The 21,578-nt window shown below is 35.6% G+C and overlaps 2 protein-coding genes across 2 annotated transcripts; both read left to right on the forward strand.

Moving 5' to 3' along the window:
• The first annotated feature begins 161 nt into the window (after nucleotides 1-161).
• LOC120139775 (phosphatidylinositol 4-phosphate 5-kinase 5-like) lies at nucleotides 162-14,697 on the forward strand. Its single transcript, XM_039154910.1, has 4 exons — nucleotides 162-334; nucleotides 407-674; nucleotides 2,871-2,930; nucleotides 14,278-14,697. Exons 1-4 carry the CDS (start codon nucleotides 162-164, stop codon nucleotides 14,695-14,697), a joined length of 921 nt encoding a protein of 306 aa, XP_039010841.1.
• Nucleotides 14,698-16,228: 1,531 nt separating this feature from the next.
• Nucleotides 16,229-16,828, forward strand: LOC120139755 (phosphatidylinositol 4-phosphate 5-kinase 5-like). The gene is made up of 2 exons (XM_039154896.1): nucleotides 16,229-16,362; nucleotides 16,437-16,828. The coding sequence occupies exons 1-2, from the start codon at nucleotides 16,334-16,336 to the stop codon at nucleotides 16,723-16,725; spliced, it is 318 nt and encodes a 105-aa protein (XP_039010827.1). The 5' UTR covers nucleotides 16,229-16,333; the 3' UTR covers nucleotides 16,726-16,828.
• The last annotated feature ends 4,750 nt before the right edge of the window (nucleotides 16,829-21,578 follow it).

Raw genomic sequence — 21,578 nt, forward strand, 5'->3', positions numbered from 1 at the left:
TACAATTTGTTCATTAAAGACGTCTTTTGTTCTATGTTTTGGATAATTTGTTGTTGCATCATCGAATCTGATCATCATTTTCTTTTCAATGTAGTAATGATTATCTTGCATATAATTGTACTTAGATTTCAATGATTAGTGTGTAGAAGAATTTGCAGAAAATGAACAAAGAGCAAAGTAGTGTTCTGAAAGCATGGGGGGCCACCATGCGCAAGACTCAAGCTGCAAAAAAGCGTGCAAATAGCATTTTCGGGATAACATCAGTGGCGAACGTAGCTCAAAACGATGTTGAAGACGACGATACTGCTAAAAATGTTAGCACATCAGGGGAACCGTACTTTGCAGAAAATTCTTCCGAACGGGGATTACACAGGGCAATGGCATGATAATTTCCCCGATGGACAAGGGAAATACTTGAGAATGGCACAAACTATGGGGAGGGGAAGGTTTACTGGCCCTCTGGTGCTAGTTATGAAGGAGAGTTTAAAACTGGATACATGGATGGAATTGGTGTATATATTGGAGCCAATGGGGACACATACAAGGGAAACTGGGTGATGAACTTGAAACATGGTCATGGCACAATGCATTATTCGAATGGAGATTTGTTCGATGGCGAATGGCGTCGAGGTGTAGAGAGGCCATTGGATAAAGCCAGCTTATGGGAGAATGATGTGTCGAAATGATTTTTTCTTAAAGGTGAAAAAAATGATTTTGAAAACCACATCAATTTTTAAATTATCTCTTTCAATTAAATTTTAATTTAAAAACAAATGTGATTTAAAAACCTCTCGTTTCAAAAAAAAATTAGATTTCCTTTACGATCGAAAATATACCGTTCAAAGAGTCGCCACCAATCTTTATTTAGGGTGTGATTGGGCACCCAAAAATGTTTGTTATTTTAAATAAAAATTAATTTTAATTAAAACAATAAATTAAGGTATGCGTTACCAAAATCCGAGTTCGGGAGTCGGTTACATGCGGGGAAGAATTAGCACCCCCACAGCGCCCTAAATCGGTACCTAGTCGATTAATTAACGTCTTTGCAATGAACTTTACAAATTCAAATTTAATTTGACTTTTAATCCCATAAAACAACAAATATAAATTTTACAATATTCAAAAGCACTCAAATAAATTAAATTAAATTACCAAGTCGTTTTAGAAAGATAAAGAATGTTCGATTATTCAAATATCGAGACCAAATCTTAAAAGCTATAACAACCTTTTCTCGATAAATTTAAATAAACGAACATTTCCTTTTCTTTCGTTCCCAAATTTTAAAGTGATGAATCAATTTTTAGGTGTCACTAATGGGATACACTTTTAATTTAAAATCGTCAAAGCGGATCTCTAATCAATTAAGACAACCCACTTAAAATAATTTTAAATTAAAAGGGTATTACCCTTAATCCAATTATGTAATAGTGTCGAGTTATGTGTGAGGATATCATACAAATTAAAAAAAACATGTATATACATATTTAAAAATATGACTAAATTTAAATAAATGTAAAATTCAGCATACAAATAAAAAATAAACCAGAGACTTAAATAAAAACATCCACAACAAAGGTCTACACGTGAATAACTCAACAAAATTATAACTAAACTAAAACTGAAAAATAACGAATTAGGACAAAACACAAAATGTTAAATTCGAATATAGACTTACAAGTGACTGAAATACAAACATGCCAAAATAAGAAGACTAAAACCTAATTTTATCCTAAACATTTAATATGGAAACCAAATACTAACCCTACTGTAACCTTACGCAAAAACCCAACATATTTAATATAAATCCTAAACAAATAAAACTTAAAACTAAACCTCATTCACGTGGAACAGGAGCACAGTGTTTAGCTCCCTCCCCTTCTCTCCACTCTTCATCTCTCCCTCGGCCACGCACAACGCCGCTCAACCCTTGAACCCTCTCCATCTCTCGGCCATGTTTTCTACACACCAAACGACCACTGTTCAACCACTGGGTAAAGCCCCAAATCAATCTAACTCCTTGGTTTTCTCTCTAGACCACAAACCCAAAACTAAGACTCACCAAATCGACCCATAATTTCTACTCCGATGATCTCGACTCCAACGAGAACCCGACGAAGGTAACCCGAAACCCCCTCATACCTCTAATTTATTTTCTTATAGGTTGTTTAATTTAGGATTTATTTGGCTTAATAATGCTAACCACGGATCCTTAATCCTAACAATTAAATCCCGAATGCCTAAGATGGAATCGCTGAGGCTCTACCGTCATTCACAACCAAGGTACTTTTCTAATTCCTTTCTCTGTTATTTTATTGGTTTCGAAAGGAAAATAAAGAACCACACATAGCATGACTGGATATTTCGAAAAATAAAAAGAAAAATAACTTGCTTACAAATTACTTGTATTGCTTTCGAAAAAAGATAGGGAATGCCCCGATTACACTGCTTGATCTCTGAATCCCTGAACGTTGTTTACACAGCTTCCGTTTTCTATTTGTTCTGGTGTGTAAATAAAATAAAATAAATCTGATCTTTGTTCTCTTTCTCTGTTAAAATGGTCTTTGCTTTCTCTCGTTCTAAATCCTCCCTTTTCTGTATGTCTATTCTCCCTCGTTTTTACTCTGTGCTCTCCTTTTTCTATGTCTGGTTCCCTTTTTTTTACTCTGTGCTCTCTTTTTTTCTATGTCTGGTCCCCTCTTTTTTACTCTGTGCTCTTTTTTTTTCTATATCTGGTCCCCCTCCTTTTCGTAATAGCCATCCCTTTTTTTTCATCACCCTAAAAAACTCCCTTTTCTTTATTGGTTAATTGAAAATTAAAATTTACAGTTTCTAGTGGTTAATTCATGATAACTATTTTTTTGGTTTTCCAGGGCTTCACGTGGGCTGCTCTGCCGGGTCATTGGTTTGGTCCTCCAACTGCTCTGCTTCGGGTCTACTGCGACCTAGCCCCGGACAAAAATGAGCATCTACAGCTGCCCCTCTTTGCTCATTATCGTGTAACGAGAATAGAACAAAGATCAAAAGATGATCGAGTTTGTCCGGTCTTGAGAACTTCAAAAGATTAAAGCACTCTACTGTTACTTCGGGATAAATGAAACTTGAAAAATCTTCGAATGATATGTCTGCTTCTTCTTGTTCAGGGATTAAAGAACTCGAATAATCTTCTAAAAATGGGTTCACTCCCTATTGCTTCAGGGAGTAGAACTCGAACAATCTTCTGTTTACGAGTTCGCTCCCTCTTGCTTTAGGGAATAGAACTCGAACAATCTTCTACCTACGGGTTCTCTCCCTCTTACTTCAGGGAGTAGAACTCGAACAATCTTTTGCCTACGGGTTTGCTCCCTCTTGTTTCAGGGAGTAGAACTCGAACAATCTTTTGGTGTGATTCTGCTTCACTATTCTTCCATGAAGGCTCAACTTCGAAGGTTAAACCTGAAAATCAAACGTTGCCACTCATTAATGTATGCTTGAAGATTTGAAAAACATTATACTCGAAAAAATTAGAATTTAAGAGAATCTTTGAGAATCCATTTCTCTTGCGGGAGCTTGTCTCGCAACAACTAGATATAAGAACCTTCTTGGACTTGACTGCCATCTGAACCTATCTCTTCCTAAGACTTTGAATTGGTTAATGAATCATCGTGCGCATTTTCTTTTAATCAATTGATCCGCTTCTTTGTACTCGAGAACCTTCACTTTCCTCCCACATCTAATGATCTGATGGATTGCTCCAACGCTCTTCCGAGAAGGCTTAAAATGGCCCGAAGGACTTATCATCTTGCTCGAAAGACTTACAAATGACCCGAATGATTTAATCATCATGCTCGAAAGACTTACTGATGGCCCTAATGATTTAATCATCATGCTCGAATGACTTACTGATAGCACTTACTGATGGATTTGCTTCACTACTCTTCGGTGAAGGCTTACAAAATACCCGAAGGATTTAATCATCATGCTCGAAATACTTACTGATGGCCCGAAGAACTTCATCATCATGCTCGAAAGACTTACTGATGGCACTTACTGATGGGTTTGCTTTACTGCTCTTCTGTGAAGGCTTACAAATTACCCTAAAGATTTAATCATCATGCTCGAAAGACTTACCGATGGCCCTAAGGATTTAAGCATCATGCTCGAAAGACTTATTAATGGCCCGAAGGACTTACTAAGTGCGAAATTTTGGAAAAAAATCCTTTTTAGTTTTCAAAGGTTTCATTTTCTTAAAACATCACTTTCTTATTTATCAAACTCATGTGAAAACATCCTACCCAAAGGTCTTATGGATGGCCCGAAGGATTTTTAATCATCATGCTCAAAAGACTTACTGATGGTCCCGAAGAACTTAAATTGTTTACTAGATAAGAAACCTTTCTTATTTTTCAAAATCTCAAATTTCATATTTTAATGAGAAATCCTTCTTATTTCGCTTCATAAAATGACTTAAAGGTCGGGCCTCATTCCCCGTTTCAAAGTAATACTTCCTTTACGGATTGACCCCTACGTTCCTCAGGTTCTGTCTCTCTAAACATGATTCCTTGTATTTGATGTTTAACTTCTACCTTTCAATTATCGAGATTTTAACATCCTGCATCTTCTCTTTTCACTGGAAGATCTGTCAAAACCATATGTTTATGCATGAAACACGAATGCAATGAAATGTATCAGTGTAATGCATTTTCTTTTATGCAAATGATGTTCTCATGAATGCATAAATATCGATTCAATCTTCATTTGACTTCAAAAGTGGCGAACTCAATCTTCTTTTACTTGATCATTCCTCTTCGGGATTTGCTTTAGATATCCGTATAACAACTCATAATTTCCAACTTGCATTTTTGAAGAGCTTTCTGATCTTCTTCTATCTTCTTGTTGTCTTCATTTTCTATCTTCATTTCAGAGAAATTGCTTTCTCTCTCAACTTCTTGCTATGATCAGAAATACCACTGTGTTGCCCCATTTATGTCCTTGGTTCAATTACGATTTCTAAGTTGTTCTTTAAGGACTCTGCCATTGATTGATGCTCGGTTGACTTCCTCTATAACTTAAGTTCTGCTCAAATTCACGGTCTGCCCCTGACACTTCAAGTTGTGAGACCCATTCTCAATATCTTCTTGGTTTAAATCTTGTCATCCCTACATGATCTGAATTTCTAGTCATGGCCCAAAGTGGGTACTCATGGATTTCTTTGTGCCCAACATATCATAACTTGAATAGTCTCAATCTGGTGTCACTAAACAACAGTATTATCAAATAGCTCGAGGGCTTCTCTTCATGTCTCCACAAACACTTAAGAAGTGGTCAACTCTTTTAACAAAATGTCTTGCATTTTTATACAAGCTGGGATAATGCCCCTTCCGAATAATGAGACCATCTTCTTCTTGGCGGGTTACTAACAACGTCACAAGGAAATGTTACAAGTTGTATTCTTTAGTCTTTCTAATCTCTCGGACCACTTGCTTTCAATACTGTGAAATGCTTCACTATTCTGGCATCATTTATTTTTTCTACAACAGAGGCAGAATAAATCTTTCCAGCTTCAAGGACCTTTGACATTTGAGATTGTCCTGTTTGAAAATGTTTTTCTCTTTCTCTTATTTTAGGGATCAAAGAATGAAAGAATTTTATAAAAAATTACCCCTTAATTCAAGCTCACAATTAAATCAAATCATAAACATGAGTTCAAAGAATATAAAAAAAGAATCAATAGCTCTTTTTAATGTTTTCAGAGTTATAACTCTTTGACAAGTGCCGAAATTGATGAGTTGGCATCAGGTTGGCTTTCCTTTTTTTAAGATTTAGACCACCAAAATTTCATTTCTTTCTCAGTCTTCGTGAACATTTTAACATGCACCTCTTTCTTGGCTTGGTATTTTAATCGGATACGGACAAAATGACGCAACTTGCATAATCAATTACTAGACTTTCTAGAACACTTCTATTTTAGTTCTCTGAAATCTTCCATTTGTTCAAGCCTCGTAGACTCCTCTAACAAAGGTAGTGCAGAAATATCGGTCTAAAAAATGAAATTCCTGAGTGCCCGTGTGAAATTGACTATAACATGTGTTCCTTAACTCCCTTAGTCCATTTTTACCGAATCTCCTTATTCATAAAATTGATTTAATTTGCCATTGTCTGGCTAGCTGAAATCAGCTTTATTGTAATTTGCCTCTATCGGGCTAGCTGAAGGGTTCATCTCATCACAAATTCTTTGACTTGACAATCACAGTGGAGCATACACCAAATTGCTAGGTACCCGATCAAGGTCATGGTTTGAATATAATCTATTCATAAAGCCAGGGCTTTCGAGTTTCCTCTATAACCAATTGCTTTAGCGGAATAGCTCAGCTTTATTGTATATATATAATATCATCACCTTTATTAGGCTAGCTAAATTATGTCCATAAAGCCGGGGAGTTTAACCAATTTCTCTAGAGGGACAGCTCAAGCTTTATTGTATACATATAATATTATAATTTGGGTATACGGGTCCAATTTCTTAAGCTTGTCAAGAAGAACCTGTCATAGTCTAGGTGTTGTTGAAAGTCAGAAAATCTCATCGTTAGAGTTCAATTTCCAAGCAACTGACCTAAACTAGATTCACCTACTCGACTATTCCATCTGTAAGGATCATAATCATCATTGATCGTCATCAACAGAAGTGTAATCTAGTCGGTTTTGTAACATCATACACAAAAGATGCCCCATGTTATCCACTCCTATACATACCTGAATACCAAACCTATTGTTCATCTCCTTATGATAGAAGAAGGCTATATCGGTCCCTGCAATAGAAGGGTATAGTGTTCGATTGTATCTTCTGGAGATAAGGTAAAGGTCTTTGTTTTATCAGGTTTCAACCTTGTCATCTTGTCAAAGATTTATAACTCTAATCATTTACAGAGTTTTTAATTCAGTAGGTATTCAAATAATTTCAAGTTGCAAATTCGATTCAATTCTCACCATCATCAAAGTAACATGAATTTATTTAAACATCATTATAAAAAACTGAGAAAGGATGAAAAACAAGTTCAAACATGATGTTGCAAATGAAATAAAGCTCCATGATGAATGAAATGATCTCTTCCTAATTAGGATGCCCCATTACCCATCTAATGTCGTGGTACTTAACTCAAACGGATGTTACATATTGTTCTTTGATGCCCCACTCAAGCTCGTCATCCACTGTTCCACCAATTCCTCTGTTAACGTCCCATTTGCCACAAGCATCTCTATCTCCTTTAACAGCGGCCTACAGTTTCCCGTAGAATGTCCCAATGCCCCCAAGTGGAAATCACAGACACTATCTTGATCATAGCTATGAGCAGAAGGGTTTGGTTGCACTTTCACTGGCCTCGGTGTGAGGTATTGACCTTCAATCAAATGGGGATACATATCTGAGATAGGAGTTTGGAATACTTTAAAAGCATTTTTTGATCTTGGGACTTTCTTTGGATGTCTCGAGTAACCCGCTGCCCCTTTTCTTTTATGGCTTTGAGAGCTCTGGACGTAACATTCATTCACCTCATCAGTTTGTTCCTTTTGATCGGTTGGGTTTTTAGAAGTGTCTTTCAAGTTTCCTTTACTGATTGCATCCTCAATTAACTCCCCTGCTTTCATAAGATCCTTGAAGTTATTCGTCGACTTTCCTAGCATTAACTCAAAGAAAGGAGCTGGAAGAGAATCGTGAAACATATATGATATTTCTTCTTCTAAAAAAGGAGGTTGAACTTGTGATGCCACTCCTCTCCATCTTAGGGCATATTCTTTAAAGCTCTCAGTAGCTTTCATTCTTATCCTTTGAAGGTCATGACGTTTTGGGGCTAAGCCTTTAATATATTGATATTGTTCCAGAAAATCATCAGCTAGGTTGACCCATGTCTTGATTTGTTCTTTATTCAAATGATTATATCATACTACAGCTGGCCCAGCAAGACTATCATGGAAGTAATGAATCAACAGATTGTCATTATTTAGGTACCCTTCCATCTTTCTACAAAACATCTTTAGATGAATTAGGGGACAACTAGTGTCGTCATATTTCTCAAAATTAGGCACCCTAAATTCACGTGGGATAACCAAATCAGGGACCAAACTGAGTTCTCTAGTTTCTAACTCCTTGTGAGGGGCATTAACAACCTTTATATCTTTAATGGCTTCATTTAACCACCTGAATTTGTCTTCAAATTGCTCATAATTGACGAGGCTCTTCCCTTGGTTTGAGTTCGATGCTTCAGGGTAGATTATGATTCTCGACGTATTAGTCTGGTGAAACTGGTATCCTTTATCAATGATTTCCTCTCTATCAGCAGCCTTAGTTTCCAACATCTGAATCATTTGATTTGATACCCCTTGCAGAGAACGCGATGCTTGATTCCTCATATGTTGTTGTGACCCGACTAAATGTTCTTGCAACTGATCTTGTGATTCCTTATGAGATTGCTCAATTGTTTCCATTTGTTTGTTCATGACGATGAGGAAGTAGAATGAATGAATGATCTTGTTATTACTGTCACATAACCTTCCATAAATTATTTATGTGTTTTTATAATTAATGCATGTAAAATGCTTAAATAAACACATGTAATGCAAATGCAAATGCCAAATGCAAATACAAAAGGTGTCATTCCAGAGTGATCATCTTAAAATAACTTTCATTGAACGCAAAGGTCTCGATACATCAAACAAACTTTACATATAATGGACAGCTTTCACTCCGAACTTTTCTATCTCCTTCAAAAGCCAATTTAATTTCCACTCATGCTCGGGGGTCGAGTTGTCAATATGCTTTAATTCTCTTGCAAAGCCAGCTAAATCAACCTATTTCTGAGCCACATTGCTTGCTTGGGTCATAGCTTCTTTCATGACGTTGTCTCTTTTCTCTATCTTGAGTGCCGATTCTCGAAGCTGTAGACACTACTGTTGAATCTTCCTTGTAAGAAAGTCATTGTGGTTATGAAGCTCTTGTATAAGATCACTGCAATCATCCATAATCTTCATCAATTTCTCGTTCTTCACTCTAACGGCTTCTAGCTCAGCGTCATTCTCCCGCTTGTGGCGTTGATATAAAATTTCCATATTGGCAATGGACCTATTCAACATCTGATTTTTGACCTGATATCTTCCCAAATTATCAACAACTATATTGCGTCTTTTTTCTGCAATTTGTAAATCATGAGAAAACTTCTCGGCTCGACCTTCCTGCACCTTACAATTCCTTCTCCACTGTTCAATGTCATTCTTCAGTTTAGTGACTCCTGTTATCCACTCATCTGGGACATTTCCCATACCAGCATATTTAAAAGCTTGACTGATCCTTTGAAAATCATCTCGTATGGCTTCCATCTCTCTACTCAATTTATCATTTTCACCCCTTAAATGGTGAATCATAGTTTCATATTTTGAGAAACAATTTTCTTCTTGGATGTCCTCACTGATACCCTTATCTTTGGTCACTTTTGGTTCAAACTCAATAGGATAATCCGTTTTCAAACTGGGTTGTCCTTTCAATTTTAATCTCCAATACTCCATGATCTAGTAGAAGTTGGACTCGACGTTTGAAGGTAGAACAATTCTCAATAGAATGTCCTTGAATTACAGCATGATATTCACAACGAACGTTGATGTCATACCAACTTGGATATGGAGGTTGCAAAGGTTTCATAGAATGCGGGGCCACTTCTTGGGCTTCTAACAATTCATCATACAATTCCTTATATGATATTGGGATGAAATCACAACGAGAGCACCTCTCAACTTGGGTTCAACTGGAGTTTCCAGTTTTATTTTCCCTGATGTTGGGAGTAGTATATCAAGCACCAACGAGTTTTGACTGCATGTCTTCTTTTCATCCTTCTGAACTTCTATAGTTGCCACTATTTCCTTGGCATTTCCAAACAACTTGTTGATACGAACAATGATTGTGCGTGATTTCTCATACTGGCTAGAATCAACAGGTTCTAAAGTAGTCCCTTGCGTATCTGGCACCTTGAGATTGTTTTCATTGAGTTCTTTCTTTTCTTTTGTAGAAGTCTCTCTTCTTTTGGACAAAACATCTATTCTATCCATCATCTTGGACATTTGCTCTTTTATCTCTCTTATCTCATTGTGCTTTTCGTCAGACATATGATCTTTATGTGCGCAACTCTCCACTATTTTTGAAGCTTTCTCAGGATGCCATTTCTTGACTATGTTATAGTTTGTTTGATCACGAAACCCCTTGTCCGTCATGAAAACCTTTTACTATGATGACCACTCACAAATCAATACCTTTTGAATATGTCATGATCATACAATGTGGACAAAGAGAAAAACAACATAAAAAACAGGCGAGTACAAATAAGATAGCAAAATGACAAAAAGCAACAATAGCAAAATAAATAAATTGAAGCTAATACGAATGCAAATATGAATGCAAATGCAAATGCACAAGGTGTTAATTCCAAAAGTGACCACCATAGAACAAACTTCATTTAGACAACAAGAATTCAGTACACTGTGTAGTCAAAATATAAATGTGATTCTTCATTCCTTCATTTTCTTGAGCCGTACTCTTCATGGAATCTAATATTGCACCCAAAGTTTTCGGTGTACTTTATCACTTTTGATGATGCCAGATGTCTTTAAATTGAATCTTGAGGTCTCCATTTTTACTTTCAATATGAAGTGATCTTCATATCTTTGTGAAGGGTCTTCTTGTCCTTGGTATAACTATATCTATCTTCTGAGGGAATATCTTGGCCTTCACTCCTTTAAAGGAAGTCTTCAATCAGCTTCAGATTTCTTCATTCATCAGATGTCCTTCTTCGTGGATCATTTGAACATCTTTGGATCTCCCGGTTTTGACTATATGGTTGAGAATTTCTTGTCTCAATATGTCCAGCCTTCTTATTAGTCAATCACTTGCGAATTAACACCTTGTGATGACATGAAGATGCAAATGCAATAAAATCAAAATAAAATAGACATAGAACAAAAATGGGTTAGTACACATAATATCAACAACAAAATAATAAGTATCATAATCATTAAATAAAACCTACCCTCACATGTTGGCTACCCAATCATGTTTTAGTAGATTCTACCCAACATGATATCTACCCCCATGTTTTGTTATTAAAAAAAGAAATCTTAACCGCATGATATCTAATTCGCATGCTTGTTCGAAAAATAAACCTAACCACATGATATCTAGTTCGCATGAATTTATTCGAAAAACAAAAATAAATGACTCAAAAAGCTTTTCCTTGTGTACCCTCCTCACGGGACTCTTAAGGTTCGGGTTAGGCTCGACCTAAGTTCGGGCTCTATGTTTACTATATGCTGGGTTCGGTTCTAAAGTAATAGGTTCTCGAATTTTCCTTGTCGGTGCCCCCTTGGGCTGTCGAACCCTCAATTCTGGCCCATCACAGGCTTTAGGGGATCGAATTCAATTTCGAGGGAACATACCTCCTTATGTCCATGCGGAGGTGATTACCATCACGAGGACCATAAGGCGTGAGCTCCAGGAGCGATCCACTATCCCATGCGGAGGTGAAAACCACACGAGGGCATAGTCTCTCACTCCTACTTAATTAGGATGGAGCGGGGTTTTAGCTCATGTCATGAAAATGCAGCTGTGCAGTGTGTGAGGAAAAGCAAAAAAACACACAATAAAAACACTCAAAATTTCCTAAATTCACACAATTAATCTGAAACCATCAGCAAACAAATCAGTACAACTATTTATCAGCTAATCGAATTAAATTAAAAAAAACAAAATACAAAAAAAAAACCAAACAAGGGATCAAAAACCAAATTAAAACGAATTTATAATTTTCAATTGCAAAGACAATTAATTAATCGACTATCGACCTGACTCTCTAAAAAAAGTCCCCAGCAGAGTCGCAAAGCTGTCGAAACAATTTTTTCTTAAAGGTGAAAAAAAATGATTTTGAAAACCACATCAATTTTTGAATTATCTCTTTCAATTTATTTTTAATTTAAAAACAAATGTGATTTAAAAACCTCTCGTTTTAAAAAAAAAAATTGGATTTCCTTTACGATCGAAAATATACGGTTCAAAGAGTCTTATTTAGGGTGTAATTGGGCACCCAAAATGTTTTTTATTTTAAATAAAAATTAATTTTAATTAAAACAACAAATTAAGGTCTGCGTTACCCAAATCCGAGTTCGGGAGTCGGTTACGTGCGGGGAAGGATTAGAACCCCCACAGTGCCCTAAATCGGTACCTAGTCGATTAATTAACGTCTTTGCAATGAACTTTACAAATTCAAACTTAATTTGACTTTTAATCCCATAAAACAACAAATATGAATTTTACAATATTCAAAAGCACTCAAATAAATTAAATTAAAATTACCAAGTCGTTTTAGAAAGATAAAGAATGTTCGATTATTTACAAATATCGAGACCAAATCTTAAAAGCTATAACAACCTTTTCTCGATAAATTTAAATAAACGAACATTTCATTTTCTTTCGTTCCCAAATTTTAAAGTGATGAATCAATTTTTAGGTGTCACTAATGGGATACACTTTTAATTTAAAATCGTCAAAGCGGATCTCTAATCAGTTAAGACAACCCACTTAAAACAATTTTAAATTAAAAGGGTATTACCCTTAATCCAATTATGTAATAGTGTCGAGTTATGTGTGAGGATATCATACAATTCATGTAAAAAAAGATGTCATGTCAAAATTGATTAAACAAAATTAAAAACATCATACACCGTGACATACAAAAAATTATATATGTATATTTCAATTAAAAATCATAAATTATGCATATTAACATATTATGTACAAATGTGACTTAAATATAAAAATAAAAACATGACATGCTAAACTACAAATTAAAAAAAAACATGTATATACATATTTAAAAATATGACTAAATTTAAATAAATGTAAAATTCAGCATACAAATAAAAAATAAACCAGAGACTTAAATAAAAACACATCCACAACAAAGGGTCTACACGTGAATAACTCAACAAAATTATAACTAAAACTAAAACTGGAAAAATAACGAAATTAGGGCAAACACAAAATGTTAAAATTCGAATATAGACTTACAAGTGACTGAAATACAAACATGCCAAAATAAGAAGACTAAAACCTAATTTTATCCTAAACATTTAATATGGAAACCAAATACTAACCCTACTGTAACCTTACGCAAAAACCCAACATATTTAATATAAATCCTAAACAAATAAAACTTAAAACTAAACCTCATTCACGTGGAACAGGCGCATAGTGTTTAACTCCATCCCCTTATCTCCACTCTTCATCTCTCCCTCGGCCACGCACAACGCCGCTCAACCCTTGAACCCTCTCCATCTCTCTACCATGTTTTCTACACACCAAACGACCACTGTTCAACCACCGGGTAAAGCCCCAAATTAATCTAACTCCTTGTTTTTCTCTCTAGACCACAAACCTGAAACTAAGACTCACCAAATCGACCCATAATTTCTACTCCGATGATCTCGACTCCAACGAAAACCCGACGAAGGTAACCCGAAATCCCCTCATACCTCTAATTTATTTTCTTGTAGGTTGTTTAATTTAGGATTTATTTGGCTTAATAATGCTAACCACGGATCCTTAATCCTAACAATTAAATCCCGAATGCCTAAGATGGAATCGCTGAGGCTCTACTGTCATTCATAACCAAGGTACTTTTCTAATTCCTTTCTCTGTTATTTTATTGGTTTCGAAAGAAAAATAAAGAACCACACATAGCATGAATGGATATTTCGAAAAAGAAAAAGAAAAATAACTTGCTTACAAATTGCTTATATTGCTTTCGAAAAAAGATAGGGAAGGCCCCGATTACACTGCTTGATCTCTGAATCCCTGAACGTTGTTTACACAGTTTCCATTTTCTATTTGTTCTGGTGTGTAAATAAAATAAAATAAATCTGATCTTTGTTCTCTTTCTCTGTTACAATGGTCTTTGCTTTCTCTCGTTCTAAATCCTCCCTTTTCTGTATGTCTATTCTCCCTCGTTTTTACTCTGTGCTCTCCTTTTTCTATGTCTGGTTCCCTCTTTTTTACTCTGTGCTCTCTTTTTTTCTATGTCTGGTCCCCTCTTTTTTACTCTGTGCTCATTTTTTTTCTATGTCTGGTCCCCCTCCTTTTCGTAATAGCCATCCCCTTTTTTTTCATCACCCTAAAAAACTCCCTTTTCTTTATTGGTTAATTGAAAATTAAAACCACCATTTATAGTTTCTAGTGGTTAATTCATGATAACTATTTTTTTGGTTTTCCAGGGTTTCACGTTGGCTGCTTTTCCGGGTCATTGGTTTGGGCCTCCAACTACTCTGCTTCGGGTCTACTGCGACCTAGCCCCGGACAAAAACGAGCATCTACATGATGGTGATGGAAATAATTTAAGAGATTTGGATTACGAGTTGTATGATGATACAAACCCAAAGTTCAACCTTGGGTTGCCTTTGAAAGTACCTAAACTAGGAAAAAGACAGGGGGAGTCAATATACAAAGGTCATAGGAACTATGAACTCATGCTCAATCTGCAACTGGGGATCAGGCATTCTGTAGGAAGACCTGCACCAGCCATTGGTTTTGATCTCAAGGCTTCAGCTTTTGACCCCAAGGAGAAAATCTGGACCAGGTTTCCTCCTGAAGGCAGTAAATACACTCCACCACATCAATCTTGTGAGTTCAGATGAAAGAATTATTCTCCAGTAGTATTCAGGTTAGATATTATACAATCATTATGCATAATTAGTTTAAAGAGATTATTTCATGCTAAGTAAATTCACATTATCATCTGTGTAAAAGGAGTTTGAGGAAATTGTTCAAGGTAGACCCTGCAGATTACATGATATCCATTTGTGGGAACGATGCACTTAGGGAACTATCTTCCCCTGGTAAAAGTGATAGCTTCTTTTATCTCACCAATGATGATCGATACATGATCAAAACAATGAAGAAGTCTAAAACGAAAGTGAGTTTTTGTTTCCTCGTCCCCTTTTAATAGTTTAAAAGTTGAAACCCAAAGTCTGCAACTTTATTGATTTGTTTTACAGGTGTTTTTAAGGATGCTTTCAGCCTATTTTAACCATTGCAGATCCTTTGACAATACTTTGGTAATAAAATATTACGGCTTGCACTGTGTAAAACTCAATGGCCCAGCTCAAAAAAGGTTAGTAACTATTAATATTTTTTGGCATAATGTCAAAATTAGGCCCTAACTTTTACTCAAATGGTTACTTTGGCTCTTACTATTTTTTTTTGGAATATTTTAGCCCCAATATTTCATTTTTGGTCAAAATAGCTCACATTAGATTGAAACCGTTAATTGATTAACGGACAATACATGTTGCTGATGTGATATTTTCACACGTATTTAATTGATTGCGTAATATATATCATGTCATCACTTCAGATGATGTGATATATATCACATCATAAATTTAGGTGATATAGTACATGTCAAGTTATACGTTAGGTGATGTGACACATGTCACAAAATCATTTTGGATAATCTGGCATATGACACGTCATCATTTTGAATGTCGTGACATATATCACATCAGTAATTAAACACATATGAAAATGACATATTAGCAACCTACGCTGACTATTAGTTAACTAACAGTTTCCATCTAAAATGGGTTATTTTGAAAAAAAATGAAACATTGGGGTTAAAATGCTCCAAAGAAAATAGGAACCAGAATGACCATTTGTGCAAACATTAAGGACTAATTTTGTCATTGTGCCTTATTTTTTTCTCTTCTAAAAAGTTTTAGCAGATGATAGGGTGAACGATCCAGGTACGATTCATTATTATGGGGAACCTCTTACGCTCCGACTATACAATTCACAGACGATTTGACTTGAAAGGGTCTTCTTTAGGACGCATAACAGATAAGGCCGAGTCTGAGATCGATAACATCACTATACTTAAGGATCTTGATCTCAATTTCATATTCAAACTGAAAAAATCTTGGTTTCAAGAGTTTTGTTGGTAAATACAATCCCACTTGTACTGTATTTATCTAAATTATACCGACAATATTCATATACGTACCCTCTTCACAGGCAAATCGACAGGGACTGTGAGTTTCTTGAACAAGAAAGAACAATGGACTATAGTCTTTTAGTAGGTCTTCATTTTAGAGAAACATCACCAAACGGAGAGCTAGTTCCTTTCAAGAGACGATCTTCATCCGGTTATCTTTCTTCTCTTCTTAAGATTAATGACAAAGTTTATTCTTCTAAACCCTAAGAGGTGAAATACATATTTTCATCTTTTCAGGCAAGTCACAGAATGATGCAGCTCATCATATTCCCAGAACTGATATGGACCAACTTCTTCTAGACCCTAAGAGGTAAAAGATGATTGTTGCTTTTGTATTTCTATGTATTCAAGGCATGTTTTAATCGTAAATCAGGAACATTGCAGGTGGGCTAGCATCAAGCTAGGTATTAACATGCCAGCAAGAGCCGAAAGAACGATAAGGAAACCGGAGTTTGAACTACAACTCGTCGGAGAACGGACGGGGGAGTTTTACGAAGTTGTGATTTTCTTTGGCATCATCGTCATACTTCAAGATTATGACATAACCAAAAAGCTTGAGCATGCATATAAATCCATTCAGTATGACCCTACTTCAATATCAGCTGTGGATCCGAAGCAGTACTCAAGACGATTTCGGGACTTCATTTTTAAAGTTTTTGATGAAGACACTTAGCAGTTTTCAGCTGTGAACATGAACAAAATGATGTCTTCCATGAGTCTATGGATTGAGTTAGCTATAAGCTTTAAGGTAATGCTTATTTATCACAAAACATTTGTTGTAGTTGATCTATTATGTAGTGTAATTCTAAAGTACCAATTAGATACATTTATGGGAATGTTGTGTACTTCAGTGAACATGCAGATTGCATTTTAGCTAGAAAAGTTCAAGCAAATTTCCATTTGCAAACCCTATTTTTATCACATCCTCTTCTAAACTAGGGATGGCAAACGGGCGGGTCAGGTACGGATACCCCTTCCCCCATCCCCATACCCACCTAATATTTTTCAATCCACCACCCGCCCACGCCGGTACATTTTCAAATCCATCCCCACACCCACTACCCACTAGCGACATACCCATCTAGACCCGTCTGACAGCAATCTAATGGGATGTTGGAGTTGGTTCCCAGACAGTTCGTGATGGGGTAGCAGTGCATGCTTCAATTTGTCAGAGGAGTAGCTCTACAAATGTTATGGAGACAGATTGTACGGAGCATGTAGTCGCAGAGCTGGATTGTTGTGTTGCTTTCGATGTTAATGCTCATAGTGCGCCTAATATGGGTTTTGAGGGGCTAAAGAACATGGAAACTGCTGCTTTTGATGTTAATGCTTATAGTACGGCTAATTTGTGTTTGGATAGGCAACATGGGCTAAAGAACATGGAAAGTAACGTGGTTAGTGGGATTATGGGTTTAATCAAAGAGCCGAATATTTCCCTAATTAAAGACCAGATTAAAGACTAAATATCCTTAATATTTGGATAAATTATATGTTATATATTATACAATATTAAAATTTATAAATTAGTCTCGAAAATTACACCTAAATTCATAATGGTCCAAAATTTAATAGATATTTAGCTGGGCGGGCGGATGTGGGGCGGGCGGATGCGGGCTGGATATGGGGCGGGTAATATCTCAAACCCATTACCCGCCCACCACCCACGACGGGTATCACTTTATAAATCCACACCCGCCCACTACCCACTAAAATTATACCCATCCCCGCTCCAATTGGAGCGGATGCGGTGCGGAATCCACGAAACTGTACCCGTTTGCCATCCCTATTCTAAACCATCATTTTTGTCTCCTTTTACCTGTTTCAACCTATTTCGGATACCTTTAAAAATAAATAAATATCTTATTTATTTATTTATTTATTTATTTATTCATTTGTTTATAAATCCGATTACCAATGACTCAAGCATTAGACTAAAACCCACACCCAAATGCCTATACAAGTCCAAAAGGCCCCAACTCTAAATGCATCAAGAAACCCTAGAGATCCAAGACCAAGTAAACGTCGCCTTTCAGAAGGATCCATGCTAGCTATTCACAGCTGGCGTATGTGAGAAGACGCGCTGACACTCTAGTGGTTCTCCTCCTCCAAGAGCTCCACGTCGTCGGTCATTTCAGAGAAAGTCCTCCCTTGCTAGGAATTACTTGCGCAAATTTTGTACATCTCCACAAATACAAAAAAAATCTTTGAAAAATACCCATTTTAATAAAAAAATATCTTCAAAACGCAATGTTTAAAGGGATAAGAGAGAAACCCTAAAAACAAAAGATAAAGGGGATTAGAGGGGCAGACAACGAAAATTATAAAATGAATATAAGGTAAACCCTAAAAAAATAGAGGACCATTCCTTTTAGTGTGCAACAATTTCTGGTGACCAGAAATCTCATTCGATAACCCAAACAATGGAGGGCTTCATAGTGGTGGGGGAACCACATATTTCGAGACTAGGCTGATCCAACAACGGAGAAGGGAGATCAACGAGAGGTCAATAAAACTTTCAAACGTAGATCTACACTGTTCTAGGCATCCCCTTGTGAAACTGAGGTTGGATTCATATCCGAGCAGTGAGACAAGGCACTACGTGAATTTTGGGCCCAAATGATCACAGGTGACAATGGTGAACAATGATGAGTATCGACGACGAACGACGATGATTGACCAGTATTCTATAGAGAAGCTCACGCACTTTAGCTTTTTTTTAGAGAGGGGAGCATGATGAAATAAATAAAAATAATAATAATCAATTTTTTGGGTTAAATATCATCTCGACGGGTCGGGTCAATCCAATGTCAAGGTCCGTGCATTTTTACTTCTTTGGGGGAAATCATTGCTGCAGTCACTCCAAGTTTCTTTGTAAATTTAATTTGGTTATCAATTACATTAAATTGCTTTAAAATATTATAATTGCACCTTTGAGCTTTGTTTTAATGCAATTTAATTCTAAATTTCATATCTTACGGTGAAATAAAACCTTTTGAAACCTTGTTGTCTAATGAAAGCTGTCTTATGGCGATTACTTTTAAAATTAACACATTTTGTATCTACATGTACATTTATTTTTTGTATTTTTATTGAAACACTTTTACATGCATTAAATCATAAAGACATTAAAAATTATCCGTGAAAGATTCTACGGTAAGAATCCGAAAAGCTAGACAACATGATAAACTAATAATACATATAAATAAAATAATTTTAAAATTATGGTAAGTTATTTGTTTAGTACCTCAATCATAATTTTTATTTTGTTTTGATCATCTTATTATTATTATTTTTAAATCATATCCAACGTTACGTTTTGGTTTCATTTTGGTCACCGTAATTTAAAAAGTAATAAAATTGTTGACGTGATATTTAATTTTTTAATGATGATGTGACATTACCTTATAGTGATACTGTTATAACCATTTTTTAAAAACTTTTGTTTTAAAAAATAATCATGACTTTATTTAGAAAATTAGGATGTTGAATTAATTATCACGAATTGGAGCCGCCATCGACCTTTGGGTTAGGTAGGTCGAATACCTAAAAACGTCTTTTAAAACAATTTCCAAAAAAATCATTTTAAAGACACAAATTGGTCTGCGTTACCAGAAATTTATTTTTAAAAGGATCGGGAATCTATTACACGTGGGGAATGATAAGCACTCCTACAGTGCTCAGAAATATTGGTACATAATCGCTTACACCTTCACTTTCTCCCTTTCACTGCAGGCGATCATTCACCCACTTGTCACTTGTACCTGAAATCTTTGCGAGTTTTGATTTAAATGATGGTCCTTTTATTGACCAGGAATAGATCTTGTCAACTTTAACGTTCGGCAAATTTAACAAAAAGTGGTATTCTTCCGGTGTTGGAGTCATGTCATCCCGATTGAATGTGAAGCAACTATAAGCTGGATTCCAGAATTGTATCACGCTTCGAACCAGGATCAGGTCTACATTTACATACATCAGATGGAATATGTCTCCATAAACTTGTTGAAATACCTGCTTCTCAGCAAAATTCCAACCTTCCCATATCATTTTCAACCCTTGAAGCTCATTTTGCTTTATGGAAGTCGGTGTGTAATCAGACAGTTCTGACACATAGTGCCTTGGTAGACTATATCCTCGCTCTTTTTGCTTTGCTTCGGACCAATTTTTGTACATCCACATGATTATCTTCTTTGTTTAGGAAACTTTTCTCCATCGTGAAAGTCTTTCAACTTTATCGACACTCACAGATCAATCGCCTTTTTCTAATGTTATGCACATACAGTATGAAAAATGAAAAATAATAAAACAAAACAAAACAAACAAAACAGTTAGTCGAAACAGATGTGTAAATTTAGCAAAAATATAAGACAGTAAATATATTGAACCTATCTCCATGTTATCTGCCCAATTAAAATTTATCAAAATGGGTCCTACCCAAACATGTTTTTTATCCTTGTATATTTATTTAGCAATTAGAACCTAGCCGCATATAATTTCTAAATCGCATGTTTCTATTCGAAAAGATTAAATCTATTCCACCCATTCGAAAATAAATAAATAAATAAATAAATAAATAAAAATGTTAGAGTAGGTTTCTCCTTCGTGCACACCTATTTTGGCTGTAACATCCTAAATCAGGGTCAGTGACTAAATTGCAAATTTTAAAAGTTTTGTGCTCAATTTAGAAATAAATTAAAAGTCTTGGGAGTTAAGTAAAGAATTTTAATATTGGATTAAATAGTAAAGATGGATGAACTAAAGGGGTAAAATGGTCTTTTCATGGGAAAGATTTTTTTATCTTCCCTTTTTGAGTATTATAAAGCGTGGGAAATATGAGAGAGTTCCAGACTTCTCTTCTTCATTCTCTTCTTTTCCACCGTGAAGCCATAAGCAAAGGTAAGATCTCTTGTTAGTTGATATTTAGCTGAATTTAGGATTTGGTTATGATTATTGGATGATAATTAAGCTTTAGGTAAGCTTAAATCATCTTAAAAACAAAGGATGGTGGAATTAGGAGAGATTAAAGATTAAGAGTTTTTGAATGAAATTTTGAAATAGAGTTCATTACTCAAATTGGAAGTTGAATTTGACTTGTCATCTATGAGAATAAGAAGCTAGAAGTGTTAGAATTAAGTTTGGGTAACATGGAAAAATTGGTATGATTCTTGAATGCTATGTGGAGGAGTGGATTTTTTAAGTTAAAGAGATATTGAATGAAAATTTATTAGTTTAAGTATGTATATTTGAGTTAAGAATATTAAAGGAAATGAAATAGGAAGTGTGGAACTGAAAATGAAGTGATTTTCGAGCTCAAAATGTGATTTCTGGGCTAGGGGAATCGATACCCATTCAAGGGGAACCGATACCCCCTCAAACGAACCAGAATTTACAGAATGTCATGGGGGAACCGATACCCCCATAGGAGGGAACCGATTCCCCCTAAAGGAAAGTTGTGAATATTGGTTTAATAGGTTCGTGTAAGTTGCTAGTATCCAATTACAAGGTGTTGCCTTAAAATGTACATTTATG

Source organism: Hibiscus syriacus, unplaced genomic scaffold, assembly GCF_006381635.1.
Source record: "Hibiscus syriacus cultivar Baekdansim isolate YM2019G1 unplaced genomic scaffold, ASM638163v2 tig00110773_pilon, whole genome shotgun sequence".
NCBI classification, from domain to species: domain Eukaryota; kingdom Viridiplantae; phylum Streptophyta; class Magnoliopsida; order Malvales; family Malvaceae; genus Hibiscus; species Hibiscus syriacus.

Coding starts and splice junctions, on each gene's coding strand:
- LOC120139775 (XM_039154910.1), top strand. CDS start 162: ATGAACAAAGAGCAAAGTAGTGTTCTGAAAGCATGGGGGGCCACCATG. Junction 675..2,870: donor CCAGCTTATGGGAGAATGAT/GTGTCGAAATGA, acceptor TTGGTTTTCCAG/GGCTTCACGTGGGCTGCTCT. Junction 2,931..14,277: donor CTCCAACTGCTCTGCTTCGG/GTCTACTGCGAC, acceptor TTGGTTTTCCAG/GGTTTCACGTTGGCTGCTTT.
- LOC120139755 (XM_039154896.1), top strand. CDS start 16,334: ATGGACCAACTTCTTCTAGACCCTAAGAG. Junction 16,363..16,436: donor CTTCTTCTAGACCCTAAGAG/GTAAAAGATGAT, acceptor GGAACATTGCAG/GTGGGCTAGCATCAAGCTAG.